The sequence below is a fragment of the Girardinichthys multiradiatus genome, chromosome 12, assembly GCF_021462225.1.
Source record: "Girardinichthys multiradiatus isolate DD_20200921_A chromosome 12, DD_fGirMul_XY1, whole genome shotgun sequence".
NCBI lineage: Eukaryota > Metazoa > Chordata > Actinopteri > Cyprinodontiformes > Goodeidae > Girardinichthys > Girardinichthys multiradiatus.
Window position 1 is genome coordinate 27060301 of NC_061805.1, and position 27416 is coordinate 27087716.

A 27416-nucleotide genomic window follows, 5' to 3' on the forward strand; every position below is an offset into this window, starting at 1 on the left:
AAAACAAAAGTAAGAAACATTTAAACAATAAATAGGCTACATCAAACACATCATCATCTTTTTATCTTAAACAGTAAAAGAAACAGTCACACAAACTTCTGTTAATAAAAAAAAGAAAAACTTTTAAAAAGGCAGCGATGATGGCTACATTAAATAGGCTACATTTGAATGAGATTGGCAGTACTACACTAGCAATCAAAGCACAACTGTATTCTGTGAAGGTTTAGGGGAACCAAAAAAAATCGCAATTCTGACCATTCTGAGGCCTCTGGCCTGAATATTTAAAGTGCACGATACAAAACTTTAGAAGTTGCAAAATAAAATACATCATACAAACAAATAATCAGTTAAACACAGAAATCAAAAGAAATTTCAAATCATTTTTAGAAATGAAACTTACATAATCAAATACAATCAAACTGTAATGCGTAAAGTTCAGCTCTTGTGGAAGACAATAATTTTGGTTGGAGGGACGTGGGAAATGCCCATGGCGGTGCTGTGCGCGACATGGCAGAGGGGTCGTCCACCCACGTCTCTATGGAAACTTGAAACCGTAGGATTTATGGGAATTATATATAATAATAATTATATATAATAATAATAATAATATATAATCATAATATATAATTATATATATATATATATATATATATATATATATATATATATATATATGTACATATATATATATATATATATACATATATATATATATATATATATATATATATATATGTATATAGGCAGAACCGAATCAGGCCTTTCTCCCATAAATTCATAATGAAACAGTTGTTAAAGAAATCTGAATCCCTTATTTATTTTGCAAAATAAAGAAAAACATATTTTCCATCTAAAAATCTAAGGTTGTAGGTACGATTGACACGGTTGACTGAAATTTGAACAATTTTGTTGTAATGAACTGTTTTCATATCGTCTATTTATCCGTGGTTTACTTAGAATGACACTGTGGGATGACGGCGGCTAGATAGCTTAAGTTCTGACAGATCATCTTCTTCACTCGAGTGGAGCTCCATTGCTATTTCATCCGAGTCACTGAAGTGGGAGTGCGGGGAAAACTCCCCGTCGCTTCGTGGAGACTCTTTCCTCCCATTCCCAACAAGTGAGGGTGAGGGTGAAGGGGGACACGTCGCTTCTTCAACTCTGCCAGTGAAGGAGTTCTCTTGGAAAGAACGGAATGGCATCCCGTTGATGTGAACAGGTATGATATCACCAGAGAGGGGCAGAGTCGGCGATGTCCTGCAGGTAACTGACGGCGATTGGGCAGCCCTGTCTTTTGACCCTTCAAAACCATCTGCGGGTAATATCGAAATGTCACGCTTTGGTGAACCGCTTGAGTTTTCATTATTGCTGGAGGACACCGGTCCTTGGAGCAACTCGGCCAGCGCGTTGATGTAAATCTGCGCCATCTGTAGAGTTTCGTATTTGGAGAGCTTTTTGTCGTTGTCGAACGCCGGGATGACGCTGCGCAGCTCGTCGAAAGCGTGGTTCAACCCATGCATGCGCCTCCTCTCGCGCGCGTTGGCGGCCACCCGCCTCTGCTTCTGGATGCCGCTGACGGGCTTGCTGGAGGGGGCTCTCTGTCTCACGGGGACCTCTTCTTCGGGCCCTGTGATGGTGCCTTTGAGGCGGCACAGGTCCCTGACTTTGAGCGAGGAAGAGGAGGGACTCTTGGCAGATCTTCTGTGAGCGGGAGGGCTGGGATGGCCCGAGGACCCGGGGGAACAGCTCTCTGAAAGAAACGGAGTGATAGTTAAATTTGACCTCTTGTGATGAGGTTTGAAAAACTACAACTAATAAAACAAATGTAAATAATTTAATGAATAATCAAATCTTACTTTTTGATACATTGAAAAGCCCCAAATAATATTTAAAATGTGTAAGACATCTACATTAGAAACTCCAATGAGAAAGAAGTATCACGAATATCAATCCCTGCTACCTGATGCATGCAGGTGTTAAGAGGTCTCTCACCGTGGTAAGAGCCGGTGCTCGAGTACGGCGAGTGCCGCAGGTAGTCGGGTGAGGTGGCGTGTGCCGCGCAGGTGCCAGAGGCGTCGGATAGCCACGCGCGTGGGTCACTGCCGCCGTCCACGAGCGTAAGTCCCGGGTCGTAGCAGGACACCTCAAACTGCTGCTTCCCTCCCCTCTCCACCACCCCGGGGTTGATGCGTTCCTGCTGCAGCGCATCCAAGGCTGCAATCTCCCGCGCGCCTTTACTCCACTCCTCCACCGCTAACAAATCCATGTTTCAAAAAAAAAAAAAAAAAAAAAATCTATAACTATATTATGAAATGTTCCTTGAGGAATGCACAGTTGCTGTCGCTGTTTGTGTGTGAGTGCGCGTGTGTGTGTATGAGGCGTTCGGGTCGCGTGCGGGACTCCTTCTCTGGTGTCTCAAGGCGCAGCGTCGGCTTAAAAAGCGGCACGCGTCTGGAAGCCCCCCTCCTCGCTTTGGTCGCGTGTTCACGACCAATGAGATGTCTCGGTAAAAAAAAAAAAAAAAAAGAAAACCGAGAGAGGTGATTATGGGTCGTTGAGGTGGGACTGTTTATGTTAACGTTACGATTTAGGGAGTGTTTAACGCTAGCTGCGTGAAGGGGGAACCTCCCACCGGACGCAAGTGCAAGTAAGGAGGGCGCACAGCGCGAAACGTGCATGAATGGGACAGAATCCACACCTGACCTCTCAGTGCGCCTGTGTTGCCTCTCAGACGTGGCGGTGAGGCAGAATGGGAAAAAAAGGTAGCTAGAAAAGTTCAACAGGGTCAACTTGCCACAACAATTAGTATGACATTCGCAGAATGAGTTTATACAAGAAAGCCGTAATACAGCGAGTCAAAGGAGCTAAATCTCAGAAAAAAAAAACCTGTAGATTAGATAAAAGTGGTGCAGCAATTTGCGTTTTATTTGGGTAGATTTTAATCTATATTTCGTTGATAAGTAAAAATGATGTCAGTCTAACAGCTGAAAGACACAATCGTGCTTGTCAGGCTTTGCTTTAGAATCTATTAAATAAACTAATGGTGCACCCTCTATGAAAATGCTAGATTTTTTATTTGTTGTGCTAATTGTTATTTAACTGGATCGTTTCACAACAAGTTAACGTCCTCATTCTCTGCACAACACATCAAACGTAGTTGTTTTTCAGTGAGGTTCACTTGTGTTCTACACGTCTGCAGAAAAGCACCGGAGATCTTTGCTTAAACATTATATAGGTTTTCAGAAAATTCAGCAAAATATATGGAAGTGGTTCATGAAAAGTATCATGACCGATTGAAATAGCGAGATTTGAATTTCAAATGCCAACTATGTGTCCTGCCAGGAACTACAAACATCATTTGCCACAATTCACAAGAATGATCACCAGTCAGACCAGTTAGCAGCACCATGGTTGCCAATGTAACATGATCCAAGGTACGTTATTAAAACACTTGGAAAATAACTCAGATATGCACAAGTCACAAAACTGGATTATCTGCTCTGTTTATGCGCCACTTAGAGTCTTTTATATGTATTACATTAGATTTGCATGTCATTTGTATGACTGCTGTACTGTCATGTCACATAACTAACTGAAGGAAGACCCGCCGAATGGTGATTGCAAGTGGAGAACATGCACAGATGGCAATCAGACAGCAAATCTCATAAAGAAATGATTCATACAAGTTTAATTGATCATCGTCATCGGTATCCGTTTGCTTCAACTTCAGCATCCACCTTAACGTTAATCATGACTCGTAGAATATCAGTCATATTCTGGTTCAAACACATTAGGGAAAACCCCTTGCAACTGGAATTCTCTCCCTGTCTAGCATGTTTCTCAGAGAAAAAGCCCATAAGACTTCATGCCAGAATCTGTTCAGAGTTGCTCGTCCAGTATAGCATTTAGTGAAGATAACAAATCAACTTGCAACTTGCTTCTTTGTGTCGATGATGGTTGTTTGCTGTTTTTTTTTTCCACCATCTATTGACCTCTAGGTGAACTAGATGTTCACTCTGCTGTATGTTCTTTTAGAGTACTTTTTTACAACTTCAGATTTGTGAAATCCTGCGTTGGAAATTGGTATAGTTCTTATTCTGCTCTTTTTTTTGCAGAATCTGCTTTACTAAATTTGTCAAAGTCTAATTAATAACATAATTCTGCTAATCTGTATCCATTCTTAATACATTTTACATTTAGAGAATAAGCTTTGAGTGAACCAACATCTTCAACTAAATTCCTATCCAAAAGCTTAAGGAAAGTTCAGCATTTCTAGCAAAGGCTAATGTTAGAATTTAACCATCTACAAACTAGTATGTTTATTTTACACGCTCCAGCATTCAGTTTTATACTAAACCACAGGTAAAATTATAATTATTTAGGCTTTAACATATAACATAAAAGACATTTTTGGAATTAAAACTTGGGACAAGGAAGCCCTGAAGCCAATCTGAACAGGAAGTTAAAAAAGGCGAAAATATTTGCCGGCTCGCGCGCTCATTGTGGATTCATTGGCTCTAGGATCATCTCTAGTTTCCATTTTTCTTTTGTAGTTGGTCTAAAACCTTTTGATCCGGCTTTCGGAACGCCCTGTCGGCGAGAAAAGGGCTTCCCAGGGATCGGAAACATAAACCGAGGTCTTGCGCTCCGAACGGGCTTTAATGTGGCGCGGAGTGAACAGGAGCGCACACACAGTAAACAAACGCCGGCACTTTGTATAACTGATAGTCCAGTTTTTTTTTAATGCCATATGTGACAGATGTGGGTGGAAAGATGCGCAAACATAAAAAAAAAAACATTTTTTTCCCCCTTAAATTAGCGGAATCTCCTGTTGCCTGCACATTAAATCATTTAGTGACACGCAAACCTCCTACCAAAAACCAACAGGCTGGTTAAAAGATGGAAATCAGCGGTCAAGACTAATTGCTTCAGCGGATTTATGATTACAAGACTATAGCCCATAAATACAGTTGGTCAGTGTTTGATGATCAAGGGCAGATGTGGATGTTTTACCCGTGAGCCTCAGATTTTTAAACATTAGATATCCTAATGACTAAATCAAGATTGAACTATAACAATTGGTCAGATGGTGCCAGGTAATTGACTTTTTTGGCCCAGCAACTCTAGGAGTACTGTCACGGAGTCACGGATATAAAGAAAATGAAAAAACATAATTCCAGTGAATAAATTGCACAACTTCAGAGATAGTCTGAGCTCAGTCTTTTCTACTTTTTATTCATTTATTCATCGCGGGGACGTCTTTAGGGGTGGAGGTCTGGCGCCGAGCGTTCGCCCCCTCCCCCTCCAACCAATGAGTCTCCCCCCGCGTCCAACGGGCCGGCCTGGGCTCCTGAAGCTACCGACAGGTTGGATATTGTAGCTAGCGATTATTAAAGTGTCCCAGCCACAATGGAGACTCTATGTTTCATTGGTCACGGCTCAGGGGTGAGGGGGGGGAGTTCCTTCAGGGGAGAGGGACAGGCTCCCATTCCAATGCGCAAGAGGAGTCTGCGTGCTGGACCCTCTCATTCCCATCTCCCTGGAGACTGAGGCGCGCCGGGCACGAGGCGGGGTGGTGGGCGAGGTCTTAAAATAATCCTTCAAAAATCCTGTAACTACAAATGTAAGACCGTCTTTGATGAGATGCTTCAGTGCTAATGCGATTTCGTCTATGGAAATATGTTTAAAGTCATAAACTTACAATGTGAAAAAAAAAGTCAAATAAAGTTCAGATGTAACAAACAATATTCGAAAAATAAGGATACAAATCTCCAATTAATCCACATGTAGCATACTGTGGATTTTTTTTTTTTTAAATCTTAATTTTCTTTCATGTGTTTGATTGAAAATCTGTTTTAAATGTAAAATGCAAAAAATTAAATTTTTCGCCTATACAAAGCCAAAATTCCTCCTTTTTGAAGCTATAATGCAGAGCCACCCCAAAGCAAATGCAAACTAAGCATTGGCTTGGGGAACATCCCCAACCCCCCAACACACACACACACACACACACACACACACACACACACACACACATATATCTGAAAACAAATGTTCCTGAATGCAAATATCATATCATGTCCTAATATAGTTACTGTGCCAGCTACGATGGCCTTGGCCTTCACTGTACCCTCCCGTACCTTTCTCAACCATGTACTTGTTTTGTCAGAAGGCTCCTTGTCTTCTTGTATGTATGTAGACTTTTGAACCTTTAAACAATGTCAGCAAAAAGCCAGTGCTGCTGGAGCAGGCAGTACTTCCAGAGCCATCAAAGACATCTGAGCATTGTGGACAAAACTACAAGGCATCTCTGTGCAGCATCACTGAAACAAAGCTGCAGCATAATTCTAGAAAACAACAACAACGTGACAGTACTTTTCCAAACATTTTTCAAGCACAGACAGCAAAGTCACAGATTTTTAATTTGCTTTATTTTTAATTGGGAGGATGGTTTCCAAGAACAAATGTTCAAGATACAAATCATTTGGTCGAACAGTTTCCACTGTATAGAACTCAAAACTTAATATGTACTAACAATCAGTCAGTCATTATCTATACCGCTTCTTCCATAGTCGGTTGCGGGGAAGCTGGTGCCCATCTCCAGCAGTCTATGGGTGGGAGGCGGGGTACACCCTGGACAGGTCCCCAGTCCATCGTAGGGCAACACACAAACAACCATGCACACACTTAAGGGCAATTTAGAGAGACCAATTAACCTAACAGGCATGTCTTTGAACTGTGGGAGGAAGCCGGAGTACCCGGTGAGAACTCATGCATGCACGGGGAGAACATGCAAACTCCATGCAGAAAGACCCCCTCCATGTAGAAAGACCTTCTTGCTGCAAGGCAACAGTGCTACCAACTGCGCCACCATGCATATGTACTTCAATTTAAATGAAAATTTAAGTGAATTATACACCCTCTCACACATTTAAATTTACTTTATGCACAATGTGAAAGAGCTGACAGATGCACTAGTTGTAATAATACAGTCAAAAATAATAGCTTTGATAGTTAATAGTCACAATTTAATGTCACTATTTTAATAATTTCTCCCGCTTTTGTCATTTTTCATAGACATTATAACTGCAAACTCATCAGTAAATAAAGGAAAATTGGTACTTCATTACAAAGTCTGGATCTGCATTGAGACAATGTTCTAAAAGTCAGAGAAACAACTTTGTTTCCACGATTTATTCACTGAATATTAAGAAATGGAATTGGGGCTCTGATCTTGGGCTGTGTCTGCTGTTATTTTATTTTACTTTTTTTGTTGTTGATGTATTGAGTATTGGTGTTTTTACTACAGTGAAAACCAAGTGAAAGGATGAAATACATCTCAACTCCCTGGAGGGCTTCCAGAATGACATTGTTTTAAAGGCTACCTTACCTTTCTTGAAAATTTCTGGGCTTCAAAATAAGCAGAAGAAACTGTCTTCTTTAATTATTCTTTTTTAAACATTTTTTAAAACATTTTAAACATTCATTTCCAACACAACATGCTCTAAGTTTTGTTTTTTGCTAATCTGAAGCAGAGAGATCTGGAATGGCTGGAAAAGCTTAACAGTGCCACTATCTGGCGAAAACGCGCTACTTCAGTATAATGCTCCAGTGAACTTGACAGCATGGACCTCTCAGTTGTCTGGGATCCAGCTGTGAACAGCAGTTAAACGCCTTTGAAGTTATGAGGAATTTAAAGTGAGAAACCACAAACTTAGCTAAGCATTAAACTTTAAACCTTGTTGTATAACAAAAAATCTAACTTCAACTTAAATTATTTAAAATGTGCATTTCCAGGTTTACCAGTTGAACTTTGAACTGTTTGCCCTCAAATCTATTATTTCTAAAAATGTTTGGTTATCAAGGTCTAAAATTCCACATTTCTACAATTAAATGCAACAAAATGCAACGTCTCCAGCATCAGTTTAACTAATATTCTAATATTCTATTCTGCTTTGGAGGTCAACAAGGTGCAAAGTTACACTGTGTGTGGAACTTTTTCCTTCAGATTCAGCCTCTATTACAGGTTTGGAATGATCTCATGATAAATGGTAACAATGGTCATTTAAAAAGTAACCACAATAAATGCACCATTTTCAAATATAAAGTATAGACACACAGGGTATGAAATATGTTAACATCTTTATACATATTGTTTAATCTTAAAACAAAGCTAAATAGACCTTCTTGTCAAACCATGTGTACTTAAAACCACTTAGGTGTTGTAAAATTTTTTTCCCCTCATAATGCAAGGGGTCTAGTGCCTATTTCCATGAAGTACACCCATGGCTGGTCACCCGTCCATCTCAGGGCAACAAAGACATCATCCTGCATGCACCAGCAGAGAAACCCCTAAATGTACTGGGACTACATGCAAACTCCTCACTAAGAGGCCCCAGTGTTAACAATTTCACCTTGCTTATATTGGCACCAAATCCCAAAAAGTAATCTCAGGGAACTATTAAGAAAGACAAACAGGCCTGATATAAATAAGGGTAATACAAAAACTATTGTAATTTCCCTTCTGGGGAATTACATCGTGCACTGTCTGTGAATGTTCATTTGTACCTTATTTTCACAGTCTGAAGTGTGTTTTTTAATGTTTATTGGAGTGGATTTAAAGTATATATATATATATATATTCTATCCAAATCCATTAAAATATTCTCCATTGCATTGCTGAAGTTGTCATCCATGTTTTGGACTTGCGAGGATGCTGTAAAGATTTAGCTTTGATGATTCTCAAATGTAGTTTTCTGCAGTTGTGAATCCCCTGCACGAACATTTCTTTCAGAATGTGCGTTCTTCCTTACAACCTCATGATGATCATGTTGGAAGAATTTAGACATTTTGAACCAGTTATGAGCTTAAAAATGGAACCTGTTGTGTTTTTGTCCTCCTGCATCAGTGCATTTGATGAAAACGCCAAAATATTACTAATCTGTCAATTTGACAAACAAATACAATAAAACTTTTTGCATCCTCAATTTTTGTTAGACTGAATAGTTTTAACCAGAATTAATGTCCTATTCTTACAATACCGTTGAAAAGAATGGTCCGTATGTCATAATTCTATTTTGCTCAATTTAATGATGTACACGGATATTTAATCATGAAAATAATTTTATCCATATACTATGTTTGGTTAAAGGGATTTTGGTCAATTAAATAGTTCCCTGCAAAATCCAGCATAGGTCTCAACTGCTGCAGTAAAATTAACTCACAGGCACAAATGATAGCAGTGAGTCAAGTATTCTTACTCCTTTTTTTCACATTTGGTCACATGATAACCACAAACATCTGTTGTGTTTTGGTGTTGTTGGGGACCCAAACTAAGAGATGGGGACGGCAGGAGAAAAGTAAAAAAAAAACACCATTTAATGAACAGAACAGGCTGGCAAAAACAGGGTGAGGATATCAGAGGATCAGACATTGAGTAACTGAACCAAGGATTATTTATACTGGAGAGGTAAGTGAATGAGCAGATTAGAAACAGCTGCTGAAGACCAGGAGACTGAGGCAATTAGGTGAAAAGGTAATACTAGTAACCAAAAACAGGAATACAATGAAACATAAGATGCTACAATGAAACCAAAATTATAAAACTAAACTCAAAGTCCAACTGATTATGACAACTTCTGCATATTTTAATAGGATGCATATATTGTATATGCAGATAATGCATAATAGTGAAGAGGAATAAAAAAGGATGCATGGTTTTTACATTTTCTTACAAATAAAAACCTAAAAAGTGTGGCATATATTTTGTATTCAGGCCCCTTTATTCTGATACCCCTGAAAAAAACACGGTGCAACCAACTGTCTCCAGGAACCCTAACTAGTAAAAGATTCCAGATGTGTGTAATTCAATCTAAGTGTATATACAACTCATCTATGAAGGCCTCGGCGCATTATTAGAGAACATTTGTGAACAAACAGCATCATTAAGACTAAGGAACACAGAAAAAAAGCCAGGGATAAAGTTGTGGAGACGTTTAAAGCAGGGTTACATAAAAAATAATGTCCCAAGCTTTAAACATCTAATCAAGCACTGTTTAATCAGGTATGTGAAAACAGAAAGAATATGGCACAACTGCAAACCTATCAAGACATGGCCGTCCACCTAAACTGACAGGTTGGGCAAAGAAAGCATAAATCAGAGAAGCAGCCAAGTGGCCCAGGTACTTCTGAAGGAGATGCAGAGTTACACAGCTTAGCTGGAAGAGTCTGTTGTTTTTAGTCGTCCACTACGGAAGAGTTCACTATGGCAAAAAGCCACAGTGAACACAGCAAAGATGTTGAAAAAGGTTCTTGATCAAATCATCCTAAACCTAAGCCTCCTGATCAAAATGCAAAAGTAAAATACATAACACTCCATGTCACCCTGAACACATGTCACCCTGAACACAACATCACTGTGATCATCACTACGCTGTCACCACTGTGAAACACAGTGGTGACAGCGTAATGATGTGGGTATGTTGTAAGCAGGGACAGCAAAGCTGCTCAGAGTTGATGGAAAGAAGGATGATCAAAGCACATTTGTGTCTTAGAATAGTTCAAAGTACAGACTTAGTATGATTTATCTGACTATCTGTGTCAAGACTAGATGTACACACCCCTACCTGACCAAATCTAAGCTACTTTGTGACTCAAGATTGATGTGGAAAGCTGTTTGAGACTGTAAATGCATGCGAGACTTTGCAGGTAATTTTCTGAAACAATTTTGACAACTGTGCATCAGTTTCCTCCCATTTCAGAAATGTACACTACTTTATGTTGTATTTGTGTTATATGATGTTACATATTATGGATTATAGTTAGGCAAAATGCAAAAATTGCAAGGAGTAAAAATACTACTACAAGGTACTGTAATGTGTGTGTGACTTACCAGTGCAGTTTAACTTATCAATAAGATAGCAGTTGTAGAGAGTTAGGTAGAATCCTGAAAAATAAGGATTAATAACATCTATTGACAAAAAGAAGAGGCCAGGTGTTTTAGTAGTCTTTTGCCATTCTACTGTTCACATAAAAACACATTTTAATACAGTAATGTAAACCGTTTCTCTTGAAATTGCATTTTCATCGTGTTTGCATGAAAAAATGCAAAAGGAATCATTCATCACTATTGTCAGGTCAATAGTGTTCTGGTTGTCAGATGAGCAAAGACAACTCATACCATCCCACTGTAGAAAACCTGTTTATTAGACAAATTATACACAGAAAGCTTTGCCACTTGTAACAGAGGCCCCAGTTTGTTTCGGTTGTTGAATATTATGCAACACATACAACAAAATAGGCCTATATTAAATACTGTACATCATAAATCCTGGAAAATTATCAAGTAAATCCTGTAGTTCTATGTAAGAAATAAAAAATTTTAACAGATAGCTAAAACAGCAAGTTTGTGCATGCATTGTTTTTAGTGAACCTGCCAAGTTTTGTTATTTAGCCAGAAAACAAATCTGAATGATGAATGATAAAAAAAAAAGCAAACCATTAGTGTGCATGTGTATGTTTACCATAGGCAGGATGGGGAGAACCAAAGGCAGTAACTTACCTGCTCAACTCACCACTAAAACTCAACATGATATAGTCTTTTCCTTTTTGTTAAACAAAAATAGCATCAACATGTAAAATATACATTTTCATAATGTCTCTCTCATTTATACTAAATAAATCTTTTTAAATGCATGTGTCCTATTTGCCATTCTGTAGTCTAATATAAGAAAAGAAACCCTAACAATACTTGCTTCAAAACACTGTGGCTCGACTGAATTCTCTACACACAACAGTTTGCAGCTTTAGCTCAGAAACATAAGAAACCAAAAACTTGCTCTAAACAACTAACATTACCAATTATTAATACAGTGTTAGTAAAATTAAAAGGTTTGGTTCCACTTTACCAACCTGCCCTCTAATCCACAAAGTAATCCACAAAAGTGCTCCACTCCCACTCCCCACCAAATAAAAATGTACCTTAATGGTTTCATTTTAATTAATTGGCACTTAAAAAAAAACAAGTTATATAAATATAACCTTTACTGTGAAAAACATGAAGTCAGTGTGTTTTGGACTCATTAGGTTCTGATGACCACTGATTCTTCAAGTCATTACCCTAACCTCCAACTCAACAATGATTTGCTGCTTCCAAGTGTTTCCAGTACACAGGAGTTGTTTAGAGCTTTCTGGAAGTTGAGAGGGTACCGCTAGCTGGCTGTCACAGAAGACTTGTACGGAAGATGTTGTCACAATGGCTTTGTCCCAACACAGATTCTACTTCGTTTCAGCACTTGAACATGATAAGATGTGATTAATGATTCTTGGATGTGATATGACATTGGAGAGCGAGCTTTAATCTTCTAAACACCAGAGCTATGGTAGCACTAAAAGGTTAATCAAAACAGAGAAAAAATCAAGGAGCAGACATCTGAATGACTCTGTGACACAAAACCAGAGACTACAGCAATTGTTTAGCAGTTTTTCCAAAGTTTGCTCAGATATAAAAAAAAACAAACAAGTAGACAACTCAGAACAATGTTAATTTTTTTGCACGTCCTGATCAAAGCACGTTCCACGCATTAAAATCTTTTTTTTTTCTCAAAACAAAACTCAATAAAAGACACATGAGCATAAGCTTTGTTAAGTCTTTCACCTCGACTTTTTTTCACTTTTTCAGATGCTTTTTATGAGTGTCCATTTACTCCTATACCTCTGAGAGTCTGGTTGGAGGGTCTCACCTTGACTCGAAAAGCAGATAGCACAATACAGGTGAGCAAAAATAAAAGGTAAAATCTACATACAATCACTTACAGGTCTGTGGGCACTGGTACAGTGCAGAAGGATTAACAAAGAGTTTAATGTGCATCAAAGTGGTGAAAACAGTTTCAGGCTGATGCACCAAAAATGGCAGAAGTTTAAAGACTGATGCACCGGAACTGGTGGGTTACAGTAACACGCTGTTGTACTGTCATGGCAATTCAACAGTTTTCACACTGATGCACCGTAGAGGCCTTATGTCTTGGTCAGACTCCCCCATGTGGATACCATCCTGCTTACATATTCAAAACCCAAGGCATTGATACAACAACACCGGTGAAGAAAATAATGAGCACGGCATCTCAAATAGTGAAAAGGCAGAGTTAAACTGGAGATACTTAATCCTCATTGTTCACCTAGGGGCTAATGAAACCACTACAAGCTGTAGGGTGTTCAATTAAAGACAACCTATGTGTTTTGTTTTCATAATATTAATGCCTCATTTTTGTTAGCAGTCAGAACCCCTGGAAGTTGTTTAATGGCTAAAGACAGCTAAAATCCTTCATCAATGGCAACTCTGGAGCTAACAAAGATAATGTCTTGGTGTTACAGTAGTTTTTGACTAAACCCACCAAGAGAGTGTTCATACAGCAACAAGTGTCAGGTCAGTTCCGTATTACACGAGAAAGTCCTCATGTCATAAAACTAAAACATCAATAAAAAACAGGTCCCCTCTTAGATGCAACTCCCAAAATAACCCCCCAAACAATCACAAGAATGACAACAATAAAGCAGAGATGCATTGTTTGTGGGAGAATGAAGGATTCCCCTTCAGACCTCCACCTTTTTCGTTTTTTTCCCCCCACATACAAAATTAACACTCCTCGATACCCGAGCAGAAACTACAAACAGAAACAAATATTCCTGTTTACACACACATATATGTATATATATATACATATATATATATATATATATATATATATATATATATATATATATATATATATATCCTCTGACTTTTTAGCCTAGCCACATATTTGTTCAACCACCCCATGACATACTCAGACCACTCTTCCTCTTATTTCTCCTCCCAAACCAACTTCATCCATTGCAACACCTCAAATGGAAGTGCCCCTGTCTGGATCATTGCCATATCCAAAGTTGGGTCCTGGACCTGTTGGCTGGTAAGGGATGGAGGACATAGTTTTAATAGGACTGCGGAAGAAGCCACCATTTGGGGCCCTCTGCCTAAAGGGGCCCACCCCGGCAGTTCGGTGGTCCTGAAGGCCGGTGCCACCACCAAAACCAGAGGAAAACCCAGCGGCGGCTTTGGCGGACAGACTGCGGCTCAGGGTCTGGATCTGCTCAGGGATAAAAGTGGTAGTAGTGATGTGTGTGTTTCGGAAATCGCTGATCTGCTCAAGAGCCTGTCGGGCAGCAGGAAGCGCATCCATATCGAGGGGGGTTAAATCGACGGAAGAGGTGGAGAACTGCTTGTGGGGGCTTTCGTCCTCGGTGCACAGGCTGTTAACCCTGCGGTGTAGGTGCTCCAGGTCAATCTCCTTATCGTCCTGCATGTGGGGAGGGGTGGGTAGAGGAGAAGAGAGCAGAGGAGGAAGTGACGATGACAAATGCAGGAAGAGAGGAGATATCAATGGAAGGAAAAGTGGTAAAAAGTATTATAGAGGAAGGATGAGTTTGGATAAAACAGAATTTTGTAGGCAAAGTTAAAAGATGGGTGGATAGAGAAGAGGGAAAAATGTGCAGTTGATGAGAAAGAAAATGAGGGTTATATGTTGGAAAAAAAAGTAAGAAAGATAAAGGCAGCATGGTGTGAAAGTGAGGCATTGTAGATTTCAGCGAGAGAGACAACAATGAAGGAAATAGGGCAAAACATTTGGAGAACCAATAGAGTGTATTTGTGTTCAGTAACAAAGATGTAATCGATCCAACCAGTAAAAAAATATGTATAATAAACAAGTGAAAACAAAAGTGGGGAAAAAAGGTAAATGCAAATAAGGGGTAGACAATGAAAACATATTGTGAAACCCATCATGAAAATGTAAATGACACAAAAAGCGGTAAATAATTGTTTGATGGTCACAGAAAAATAATGGAGGTGACAGGAAGTGGGAAGAGCAAAACAAGAAAGAGGGGAAAGGATGGAGGGAGGGATAAAGAAGCACACTCTGAGATGTGGTCAGGATAAAAACAAAAAGAAACATACACACACTTCTACAAGGTCTTTAAGGGTGTGCAAATAATCAGGAATGGACAGAGACGACACACTGCTGACATGCTGTGTGCTCTGCCATTCCAGGGTATCAGTTACTATCGAGCAAGCTTGAAATGCTTAAGAAATTGTCATCACTACATTGCATCTTGGCCTGTGTTTGCAAAGCATTCACTCTGAAATTAATATCCCAATTTCAAGTGAGATTTTACAGGCCACAATTTAATATTTAAATATTATAGACTATAATAGGATCATACAGTCATGTACATGTACTACTGAACAATCTTAGTCATCCAAAGCACATAGATTAACTTAAGATTTAAACAAACTTACTGTATGAGATAAATTAAACTTACGTACATTTATGACTATATTGACATATAACTTAACGACAGAAAGGCTGAAATGCTTAGTGAGAGGCAGTTCATGCTTTTACTACATAAAGAAGGGTGAGTATGAGGGTGTTGGGGGGGGTGGGGGTGGGTGGGTGGGTGGGGGGGGGAGTGGTTGTCAGTTTCCAATGAATAAGGGGTGCATATAAAGTGGAAGGGGGTCAGGTCAATAGTAGGGGGATAAAAAGTTCTGCTAGAAATTTCTAAAATTACATTTTTGGATAAAGAACAGTTGGTCAGAGAGAGGTGAGACACAGGTTGGTGAGTTTGGATTTCACAGTGATAGCATTTGGGTAAAGTCAGAAAGGTTTTTTGAAAGAGGAAGCCACAAGAGAGGGGATAAACAGAGATTTACTGACCGTTTCCTTCAGATCTGGGGGTATGTTCAGCTGAATTCTCGGGCCCTACTCACGAGGACAATGGGGGAACCAGCAGTGGCCCCCCCACCAGTTACCATCTAAAAGAGACACTATTGGAGGAGTGGGAGGACGAAGGGACTGCTCATGTTTGTGTCAAAACTAGGCACATTTGGAGTTTGGGAGATAGGATTCTTAAGGAGAGGGATTGTTATCGGCACAAATAAAAGGAGGTGGATATTAGGATTGAATCACAAATGGTCATTCTGCCATCTGTGAGAGGAAATGCAGGGTGGCTACAAGGAATGAGCAAAGTGGCCTGAAGCAATAGAAGATTAAAGCAGCAAAACCTGAATACCTTAATAATATATCTCTATATATTTTCATCCATTCTTTTATTTATATAGAAGAAGTTAACCCTGAATCTCAAAATGATTAAAATCTCCCACAAGTGCAAATTTCTAATATCTTTATACACTAGTTTACTGTTAAAGGCAAAGGTTTAATTTGAAAAAAGCCAAATTAAGTTTCTTTTGGCTTACATATGTCTTTTTATTATAGAAAGTATATCTTATTACAAAGATTTCATATTGTGAAAACCATGTGACTTAAACTATATGCTGAAGAAGGGCTCTTTGTCCAAACATGGAGACAGCCCCCTCTAACGGCAGCAAGGCATTATTGCATATATACTCATCTGGCAACATGCCAGGTAAACAAACTTTAAGAAAAGAGGTAATTTTGCTTCCAGCTTTACTACGTTTTCCTTCCCATTTCCTGATGTCAATCATCTCCTTTCACAAATGATCATTCATGTACAATGTCGTCTTAAAGCTTTACTAACCAATGATTTTATTTATCTTCTATTGTATGTATAACCTTGGAGTGGGAGGTGAGGTGGTGAACGTGGTCATTCTCATTTTGGGGGTGATCTCAGAAGGGTTGGTGGGTTCGTAGGAGTGCTGCATGATTAGAGCACAGGGAATGTCGCAGCATGCTGGGGGCTGGTAATGGGTGGCAGTGGAGCCAGCAGTGTTGGCCGTGTTGGCGGTCTGGTTCTGGGTCTGACCGCCCAGGGAGAGGGGGTGTTCGTTGGGGCTGTGGGGACACTGATCGGCAGCTTGCATGGCAGATGGGCCGTCTGTCTGTGCCTGACGTTGGCACGTGGCGTGTAAAGGTTGAACAAATTTGGTTTGAAGGGGGAGAGACCAAAAGGAGGATTGCAATGTGTAGGAATTCACATGTATGTTTTGTGTGTGTGAGAGAAGTGGGAAGATAAAAACAAGTCCAAACAAACAAAAAAACAAAAGCACAGGCAGACAAAACAGCAGGCGTGCCAAGACAGAAAAGGATGAGAGACGGACAAGATCAGGCAGATTGAAAGATGACGGGGTGGACGGAAGAGAAGTAAATTGGAGAGACACATGGGTGGAGGGGGAAGGGGTGAGCGAGAAGAAAGACATGGCAGTCAGTCAGCACACACGTTTAAGCAGGTCGCTCTGTGTTGTGTCCTCAGAGAGAGAGAGAGAGACATTCACACAGTTGTTATATACCTGGAAAGGGGAGATGTTTAAATGCCATTTTGTATTGCTCTCTCTCCCCCTCGCCTGCTACACCCCTCAACACAGAGTACTTATCTACAAGAACAAAACAAAAAGGCAATATGAGGGCTTTAAGGCACAGTGACACAGTTCATTCAGCAGAGTTAGAATGAAAAGAGCTGAAATTTTTTACTTAAATGTTAAAAGGCTAGAATTAGCTTTTGTATCAAGAAAAGACATTATGAATAAATGAAGCACACAAAAAGTGCCAGCTCTTCTCAGACTAAATCTACACAGACTATATGAAATATAAAATATGGTCGAACCCACAGATGTTACCATTATGGAAGAGTTCTGACAGTAATAAGTACTAAAAAGTTTGAGTTTTCAAATGTGTGTAGGTCTACTAACAGAACTCTTTCATACCAAATTGTGGTTGAACATATATATACAGGCCAAAAGAGTTGGCAATACAGCCACCATGAATGATGTGAGGATCATCTAGAAATTGCTCATCAAGAGTTTTAGGAGCTTCTCGAAAAAGAAAAAAATAAATAAATCAAACATTGTGCTCTAGAATACAGTTCCCTCCAACATCCACCTACAATCAGTTCAGATGTTTCTGAGGACTTCAAAAGTGAAGTACTTATAAGATAAAGGATTTCATAAAGGCAGTCTAGCAACAATATAATGTTGTGCAAAAGTTGAATACATTATTTGTCGCTTCCAAAGAGTGTTGTTTTTGTAACCTTTGAAGAGTGTTGTGATTGACTTTCCAGCCATTGTACCTGATCATGACGACATGTTGTGCAGTGTGTGCATAAGATTAATGAAAGTAATCAATTAGAAGACAAAAGAAGACATTTTAGACTACAACAGCCAATATTTTTGCTTTAATATGTGTTTGTTTTATTAACTTTCTAAAATGTATATTTTAAATATGTTTACCATTATCATTTTATTTATTTAGCACTTTGGAAATTCCCTTGCTAATAGTAAAATACTATTTTACATTCATCAAACTGTGTTTTTTAAGGTATTTTTATAGAGTCAATAAAATAGATGGCAATTGATTGTGTCCATCAGGCTGCTATTAAAGTGCCTAAACATGTAATTTAGGAGTGATTGTTTGAAGAGTTTTAGGTTATGTAACTAGCTAATTTCTTCCGTTTTGAAGCCATACTGTTGGCAAAATAAATTATAAGTCAACATTAAGAGACCTAACAATCCAAAAACCAACCAATTTATGTTCAGGTACAGGACTAAAAGTGAGTAAATGAGCAGCCAAAACAAACTTTGAAAGATTTGAAGATTAGAGTAAAGAAACCAAGAATGACTGAAGATTTCTGCGGAACTGCATCTTTTTAACTGGAAATATGGTTAGGACACAAAGGCTAGTATATTTCTTTTCAAAGAATAATAAAACCAAGAATAACCTTTTCCTACTTTGTACAATATCCTTGTCCAATGTTCACAAGAATGCCAAAATTCTTGTCAATTGTTGCCCACATTAGCTAATTCTGTGTGTGTCTGTGCTTGTGAGGGTTAATGTTCGCACCAAGAAGCAGGCTTAAAGATAACACCAGCCATTCCATTCCACAACACAGCTTCACAGCATGGCCACAAACGTCAACACATAGCTCAAAGTTAAAAGCAGGTAGCACAGCATTTTGGCAAACATCATGAATGTAAAGGCACGTACGGACATATACAAAATGTGCATGTTTTAGTTAGATTAAGAACGAACACAGAGACACAAACAGCTCAGCTATATTGGAGTTGAAACAGAGGGTAGAGGGTTGTGTATGCAGGGAGCGCGTCTGTATGGAAGCGTGTATAGTATGGGGCAGGATAAATTTGACCAGATGATTCGATGGATGACTGTAGTCATGATACATTGCACTTATTATGAAGTTGAAGTAAAATTACATCCATCCTACATTGTGGATTTTGTCACTGAAAGTAATGAAACCACATTCTTGATTGTGGCTGGTGAAGAGAAGGAATGGGCATGAATAAAAATCTGGCAGCTGCTTTAAAGCAAACTACATACAGAGCAAAGATTGCAATAATGAGCTCCATGACATGACATATTTTTGCATTTATCACCCCAGTACAAGCCTGACATGATGAAGACGGAGGGCTTAATGTTCGGCTTTAATGATGTGTATGCATGCAGATGTGAGGATTGGCTCGCTGGTGTGTGTAACTGTTAAGAGCTGAGATACAGAAGTTGAAAATCTGTCATCTTCAGTGAGGAAAATGATACATCTGTCTAATTGGAAATCATTAGCACTGTAATTACAGTTCTTTGTAAACAGTCCACACATTTTGTTTAACAAACATCTGCAAAAGGTAAGGGAAGCTCATCTGACAAAACTGCTTTTAAAGTTATTCCATCTTATTTAAGGTTTGTGAATTTACTAAAAAAGACGTTCAATATGCCAAGCAGCAGACAATCCATCAAATTCTGTATTAAAGACTTTATATACTGCATGTTTTACTGGATGAAGTAGCTCACAGTGTTGGGGAAGATTACTGAAGGAGCTCACCATGCCAAGTCTAAGCCCCAAACGCATCTTTCTGGTGCTTGTGCATCATATAAAGCCAGGTTTTCCAGGGCCCACGCATAAACTTCAGATTGACAGCCTTACTATTTTATTCAAAGCTTGTAAAACCTCACAGAGAGCCACATGCTCTTGGCTCAGTGTGGTGGTCATAAGTGGTTTAAGCATTTGCAGAGACAGTGCTGTGAGGGACATCAAGTTCATTTGAAAAGAGAAAACCATCTAGTAAGTTAATAACACACTTTATGGTTTCCTTTACATTATTACCTCTGGGAAGCAAGATGACTTTAAACTAAACCTACTCTGCTGGCCCTGACTAAGGGAGTCAGATTGAGCATGGAGTCAGATATTTCCCCAGTTAATAAATTACTGCATATGCAATTTATCTAATTAGGTGCTTTGAAACAAACTTAGATCTGCCTCACCCCAGATCAATGAGTCCGGACGTGCTCCACTGGTCCCAGTTCAACTATCTACGTTTATGTACCATGGACCACTTTTGATGCTGGTTATTAATCTAAAAGAGTTTGCACAGATGGCAATTTGAGCATGACGTAATAGATTCCTATTACTTTTAGATATGATACAATGATTTCATACAGCAAAAGTATTAACACCTACAATCCTAAACCTTAATGTATTGTATCAGGATAATTTGTGATGATCCAATACAAGGTAGATCATAATTGTCAAGTGGAAGAAAAATGATACATGGTTTTCCATTTGTGTAATTAAAAATCTGAAGAGCGTGGCCTGCATTTGTCTTTAGGAAATTAGTCAATACTTTGTAGAACCACATTTTGCTTCAGTTCCAGCTCTAAGTAGTTTAGGCCCAATGAGTTACACACTGAAATGTTTGCCCATTTTTTATTGCAAAATAGATCAAGCTCAGTAAGAATGAAAGAACAGTGTCTGTCAACATACATTTTGAAGTCTGACCCCTCAATTATATTTTGGTGTGGATAAATACATTTTGGCAAAACATTCAGTTTTGTTCTCATCCGACCAGTGCACCTCCAGTGCTGCTTCTCTGATTAATGCACTCCTTACACAGACCTGTTAGTTTAGGTGGATGGCCATGTCTTTGTAGGTTTGAAGTGTGTCATTCTTTTTGCATTTTTGGATGATGAAATGTATAGTACTCTCTGAAAATTTTAAACATGCAGCTACCCAGCCGCTGATTAAGAAACCCAGTCTTGACACCCTGTTCTTGCAAATTACAGGACAATTTCTAAACTGCTATTTCTTTTGAAAATCCTTCAGAAGGTAGTCTTCAAGCAATTAATGGCATACCAAAAAGAACAGAACATTTTAGAGGTTTTACAGTCTGGTTTCAAGTCTACACAGTACAGTAACAGCCCTTTTGAAAGTTTTTAACTAAAAATGTTCAGCAACTGACTGTGGGTACTGTGTTGTCCTTGTGCTTTTAGATTTATCAGCTGCTTTTGACACAGTGGACCATAGGATCTTACTTTTTATTTCGAACATTGAGGGGGCATCAGCGGTACAGTTCTAGACTGTATTAGGTCCTACTTAGCTGAGCATACTTTCTGTGTCTATATTTGGGTTTATGTGTCTTCCTCTCTTGTGTGGGGGTCTTGCAGGGCTCAGTTTTAGGCCGCCTCCTCTTTATGTTATACAGGTCCTTCTCAAAATATTAGCATATTGTGAGAAAGTTCATTATTTTTCATAATGTCATGATGAAAATTTAACATGCATATATTTTAGATTCATTGCACACTAACTGAAATATTTCAGGTCTTTTATTGTCTTAATACGGATGATTTTAGCATACAGCTCATGAAAACCCAAAATTCCTATCTCACAAAATTAGCATATCATTAAAAGGGTCTCTAAACGAGCTATGAACCTAATCATCTGAATCAACGAGTTAACTCTAAACACCTGCAAAAGATTCCTGAGGCCTTTAAAACTCCCAGCCTGGTTCATCACTCAAAACCCCAATCATGGGTAAGACTGCCGACCTGACTGCTGTCCAGAAGGCCACTATTGACACCCTCAAGCAAGAGGGTAAGACACAGAAAGAAATTTCTGAACGAATAGGCTGTTCCCAGAATGCTGTATCAAGGCACCTCAGTGGGAAGTCTGTGGGAAGGAAAAAGTGTGGCAGAAAACGCTGCACAACGAGAAGAGGTGACCGGACCCTGAGGAAGATTGTGGAGAAGGGCCGATTCCAGACCTTGGCGGACCTGCGGAAGCAGTGGACTGAGTCTGGAGTAGAAACATCCAGAGCCACAGTGCACAGGCGTGTGCAGGAAATGGGTTACAGGTGCCGCATTCCCCAGGTCAAGCCACTTTTGAACCAGAAACAGCGGCAGAATCGCCTGACCTGGGCTACAGAGAAGCAGCACTGGACTGTTGCTCAGTGGTCCAAAGTACTTTTTTCGGATGAAAGCAAATTCTGCATGTCATTTGGAAATCAAGGTGCCAGAGTCTGGAGGAAGACTGGGGAGAAGGAAATGCCAAAATGCCAGAAGTCCAGTGTCAAGTACCCACAGTCAGTGATGGTCTGGGGTGCCGTGTCAGCTGCTGGTGTTGGTCCACTGTGTTTTATCAAGGGCAGGGTCAATGCAGCTAGCTATCAGGAGATTTTGGAGCACTTCATGCTTCCATCTGCTGAAAAGCTTTATGGTGATGAAGATTTCATTTTTCAGCACGACCTGGCACCTGCTCACAGTGCCAAAACCACTGGTAAATGGTTTACTGACCATGGTATCACTGTGCTCAATTGGCCTGCCAACTCTCCTGACCTGAACCCCATAGAGAATCTGTGGGATATTGTGAAGAGAACGTTGAGAGACTCAAGAACCAACACTCTGGATGAGCTAAAGGCCGCTATCGAAGCATCCTGGGCCTCCATAAGACCTCAGCAGTGCCACAGGCTGATTGCCTCCATGCCACGCCGCATTGAAGCAGTCATTTCTGCAAAAGGATTCCCGACCAAGTATTGAGTGCATAACTGTACATGATTATTTGAAGGTTGACGTTTTTTGTATTAAAAATACTTTTCTTTTATTGGTCGGATGAAATATGTTAATTTTGTGAGATAGGAATTTTGGGTTTTCATGAGCTGTATGCCAAAATCATCCGTATTAAGACAATAAAAGACCTGAAATATTTCAGTTAGTGTGCAATGAATCTAAAATATATGAATGTTAAATTTTCATCATTACATTATGGAAAATAATGAACTTTATCACAATATGCTAATATTTTGAGAAGGACCTGTACCTGCTTCCTCTTGGCTCTATTATTTAGAAAATATGGGATCTCCTTTCATTGTTACACGGATGATACCCCCAAAACATGACTCCATCTCTCTTTAAATTTTGTTTTTATGTCTGTGTGACATAAAAGCCTGGGTGGCTGTGAACTTTTTATTGTTTAATGAGAAAAGACTGAGGTGATGGTCTTTAGAAGCTCTACTGAGACCTCCTATGTGGATCTTGGTCCCTTGACCCAGTAAATGAGGCCAAATGTTACTAAGGGTCAAAGTGGATTCTAAACTGAAGTTAGAAAACCACATAAAAGCAGTTTTTAAATCCCTTTTTTTTCCATTTGAGGCAGCTGGCTAAAGTAATGTCAATTCTTTCTCAGCGGTATTTTGAAACAGTAATTCACGACTTTGTTACCACTCAGCTAGATTACTGTAACGCAATTTAAAAATAAATCAGTTATTCTATTATCTCTCAGCTTCAGAGGGTACAGAATGCTGCTGCATGTCTTCTAACTGGCACACAAAAGTTTCCCCTATTTTAGCCTGGCTGCCTGTGTATCTTAGGATTCATTAAAATTAATTATTAGCTTTTATTGATTTATTTTTTGTATCATGTGACTGTTGTTGCATTTATTCTGTGTACATCACTTTGGTCCGGTGGGTCGTAAGTGCTCTATAAACAAAGCTGGTTTGTTATCCCCTAAATACATAGACGTTTGTGGTTGTAACCATGGAGTAATGTGCTAAAGTTCAAGGGGTATACATATTTAAGCATGGTATGGAACAAGTGATGAATACTTAGCCAAAATAAAAATATTTCATGTGGTAAGCTCTTCTAAACTTGCCTTTATCAGAAGAATGACAATATAGTGACCCTCGTGGTGTACAGTTGCGGACATCTCCACAAAGCATTTCAAATTGCTCATGCTTTCTTGAAAAACGATTACAGCTGTTGCACAGCCAGTGGAGACTTTGAGAGAGGAGCTCAAATTGTTGCTACTATCAACATCCACACAGATGGCCAATCACTGCATGAAGTGTCTGTGCTTATTGGATTGTGGATTAACTGAATGCTGCTTTGGTTAATGCAGCTTGGATGACTCCCATGTGGTCAATGCGATGGTGGGGCAGGTTTTTAGATGTAGTTCAATCATGCGACAAGCCCTTATGGCTTGGTAGTTGCTCTCAGGAAACCACTGCATGTTCCAACAGCAGTCGATATTTCACGGCTGAGGTAGGGTGGAGGGTAAATGTCAGGGGTCAGTCATCAAAAACAACCACTGACGGAGCCAACATTTTTATCATGGGAGCATAGATGGTAGCAATTCAATAGGCATATTATATTTGTTTTGCTTCTGTCTTTATAATAATGCTTATTTTTATATGCAAGTGATTTTTATCCCCTAAAGCATAAACTGCACAATAGCCAAAACACCTCACATATTAATATTGATAGAGAACATATGTGGAATTCTAATATAGGAAGTCTATTCACAGGTAGCTCCCAAATCAATACTAGTGATTTTCTTTTCTTTAACTGCCTGCTGCCTTCATGTGCAAAACCTTGAACAAGAAATACAAAAAGAATCAAAGACCAGCACCATTTAAATCCCTGCTGTCCCTTCCATTCACTGACGAGGCTCCACTACTGCGCTCAGTCTGGGGTTGATTCCGCTGGCTGCTCTTCCTGGTTAATGAAGATAGCAGGGGGCGGGTGTGTTTGTTTGTGTTGCAGTCGAGCCACACTGTGCTTAACATGACTTTGGGTTCAAGCTAAGGTTTGATGTCTTTGTGCCTGCTCAGTGGCAGACACGACTACTGGTCTGAATGACAGATTAAAGCTGTAATCTGAGCAGGGGGCTGCAGGTAGGGGGTTTATGGTGTATTTATGCGTGAAGGGAAAAAAAAAACTGTAAACAAGGAGATGATGGCAGGCAGTTGCATAATAGTGCTACATATATCCCAAGGTAAAATACTGATGATATTTTTGTTTTATTTTACGAGCAATGAACTACCATCCATCAAGTATTACTCTGACAAATGTACAAAAATAATTAAACAACGCTGGCCACATTTATTGGTACTTTCGGAAAAGATAATAAAGAAATAAAAAGAAATAAATAGCAAGGTTGATAACCTCACCCTGAAAAACATTTAAATAGCCAAATTTAAAAACTCAAATTTTGGAACATTTATTCAGTTAGATAAACATATCCCATGTTAAAAGTATTTTTTTACTACCAATGATCCAGCTGTACCTCTAACAATCCCTTTAGAGAAACTGCAACCAGTGTCAGTTTTTGATATGGTCCAGATTGGCAGATGCCCTGGGCGACATTAGAAAGGGAGTGGCGAGAAGTGATCAATCTAACATATGTCAGTTTTAACTTGAATGAGGCTTCTATCACTTTTAAGTATGTGCATTCAATGCTAAGATTGCAAACCTTGCTCTCTATTAAGAATAGAGTCTGTTTTTTACATGCTTTGCGCAGGCTGCTCAACGTATTATCCTGTCCCAAGATGACGAAGTCTCCATAACAACCAATGGATGCCATCTATATGCCAAATAGTTATTTAAGAAAAACTAAGGCTAGTTGTGGATCTTTTGAAAGATGTAATAAAATACAACGAATAAATAAATTAATAAATAGATAAAACTGGTTCCAGAATAAATGTGTCTATGCTAGTAAATGTGAGAGTATGCTGCTGCAATAAAGATAATATTTATTTTAAGGGCTTTTACACATCGTTACCAGGAGTGCCAATTAAGACGACCGGCACTGTGACATCAACAACGCTGGCTCTAAAAGTACTCAGTTCAAAAGAGAAAAAATCCACACGGACGGCAAATGCAATTTTATGTTTAAATAGATCAATGAACAAACAGCCCCGAGGACATGTAATAAAGCCACCTAATCATCGGCAGTTGGTGCTTTGTTCCAAGCAGTGGGAAATTATTCATTAGACTGCAGCATGGAAGGCCAAGAAAACTTCCAAGTTGCTTGCCACACAGTACTGTGCCCACTAAAGTGATCACATCTTATGAAACACATCATTCAAGTCACAAAGCAACTATTTGCTGGCAACAGAAAACAAATGCAATTTCAGCTTGCTGTATGTTTGCGCGCTTAACGTGAAACGGCTGCTTTAGTCAAAACGGCAGAAATCACTGAAGGATTCACCTACACTTTAGAAGCTGTAACAAAGTAGTCATGCAATGATTTTTGTCTGATTTACTAGATAGTAGCGTCCACTTATTTAATCATTTGGAACCAGAGGATAATAGAGTTTTTATGTGGAAACATTCCCCTAAATTGCTTTCGAGATGACTGGAGTTATTGGTCTTTTATCATGAAAAGTAACCCAATTGATAATTATCTTCAGTAGCTTCACGATTTCCATTCCTCATCTTGGGGTCATTTTTTTAAATTGATGTTCATGTTACTTAAAAGCACTACAAAAACAGATATTAGAAAACTGTACTTCTTGTACATGTTTCTGGAAGATAGGATCATGAAGAGATCATTGAAAATTTAATTTGTGTAATCATGAACATTTAGACTCTTTAAACAACAACATCAGTAATAAAGGTTGTTAGACCAATCAGAAGCCCTTACCTCTGATTGACAGTACTATTTGAATGAGGACCAGTGGTTCAATAAAAAGGGAGGAAATGCTTCCTCATTAATTCTCTCAAGCCATTATCCACAACTTAACCTTGACCTGCCTTTATCAAACTGCTTCCTAAGAGGGGAAAAAAGCAATTGTTTGAAGCGGAAGTAATTTACCTGATGGCAAAAACATTCTCCTCAAAAACATTATCTGTGCCGGTCCAATTTGTTACCGACACATAAATGATTAACTCTAAACCAGAAGTGAAAATATTATTATTTCACACATAATTACATTCCTTTGAGTTTCTCACGGGCATGCTGTGGATGTAAAACCTGTGACACTTTGGTGCAATTTTGGAGTTTTGATTAAAGTTATTAACACGAACCTTTATTCTCCCTCTGTGCTTTAGTAAACATAGCAGTGGGCCTGGGGAGGGATGTGAAGAGGGCTGGTATTGGAGGATGAACTGGAGGCAAGTTTAAGCAGCTTTTCATTTTTTACTGGAAAAAATAAACTGAAATAAACACTGACTTAGAGGACACCTCTTGAAATAAAGCTGATGAAAATTGCTTGAGCTTGTGTTGACGTGATAGAAAGAAAAGCAATTCAACATGCATCCATTTGAGTCTCTCTTTGAAGATATCACCTATGACAGAATGATGCAGCTAAAAAATCTACTGCTGCACAGCAGACACAAGGCTTCCTACCA

At 39.1% G+C, this 27416-nt stretch overlaps 2 protein-coding genes across 6 annotated transcripts in view; both read right to left on the reverse strand.

Moving 5' to 3' along the window:
• Positions 1 to 749: 749 nt before the first annotated feature.
• Positions 750 to 2691, reverse strand: atoh1a (atonal bHLH transcription factor 1a). Its single transcript, XM_047382414.1, has 2 exons — positions 1993 to 2691; positions 750 to 1750 (listed from the first exon to the last, which is right to left on the reverse strand). The coding sequence occupies exons 1-2, from the start codon at positions 2264 to 2266 to the stop codon at positions 954 to 956; spliced, it is 1071 nt and encodes a 356-aa protein (XP_047238370.1). The 5' UTR covers positions 2267 to 2691; the 3' UTR covers positions 750 to 953.
• Positions 2692 to 11187: 8496 nt separating this feature from the next.
• Positions 11188 to 27416, reverse strand: part of grid2 (glutamate receptor, ionotropic, delta 2) — a 749910-nt gene continuing 733681 nt past the window's right edge. The window contains exons 16-17 of one of the 5 annotated variants that reach the window (XM_047381419.1): positions 16626 to 16897; positions 14090 to 14333 (exon numbers count right to left, since the gene is read on the reverse strand). In XM_047381419.1, coding sequence (XP_047237375.1) covers positions 14228 to 14333; positions 16626 to 16897 — 378 coding nt within the window. In that variant the 3' untranslated portion in view covers positions 14090 to 14227. Of the gene's footprint in view, positions 14334 to 16590; positions 16898 to 17299; positions 17384 to 27416 lie in introns of those variants that run through there. The other 4 variants (XR_007040614.1, XM_047381420.1, XR_007040615.1 and 1 more) reach the window with 4 other exon arrangements.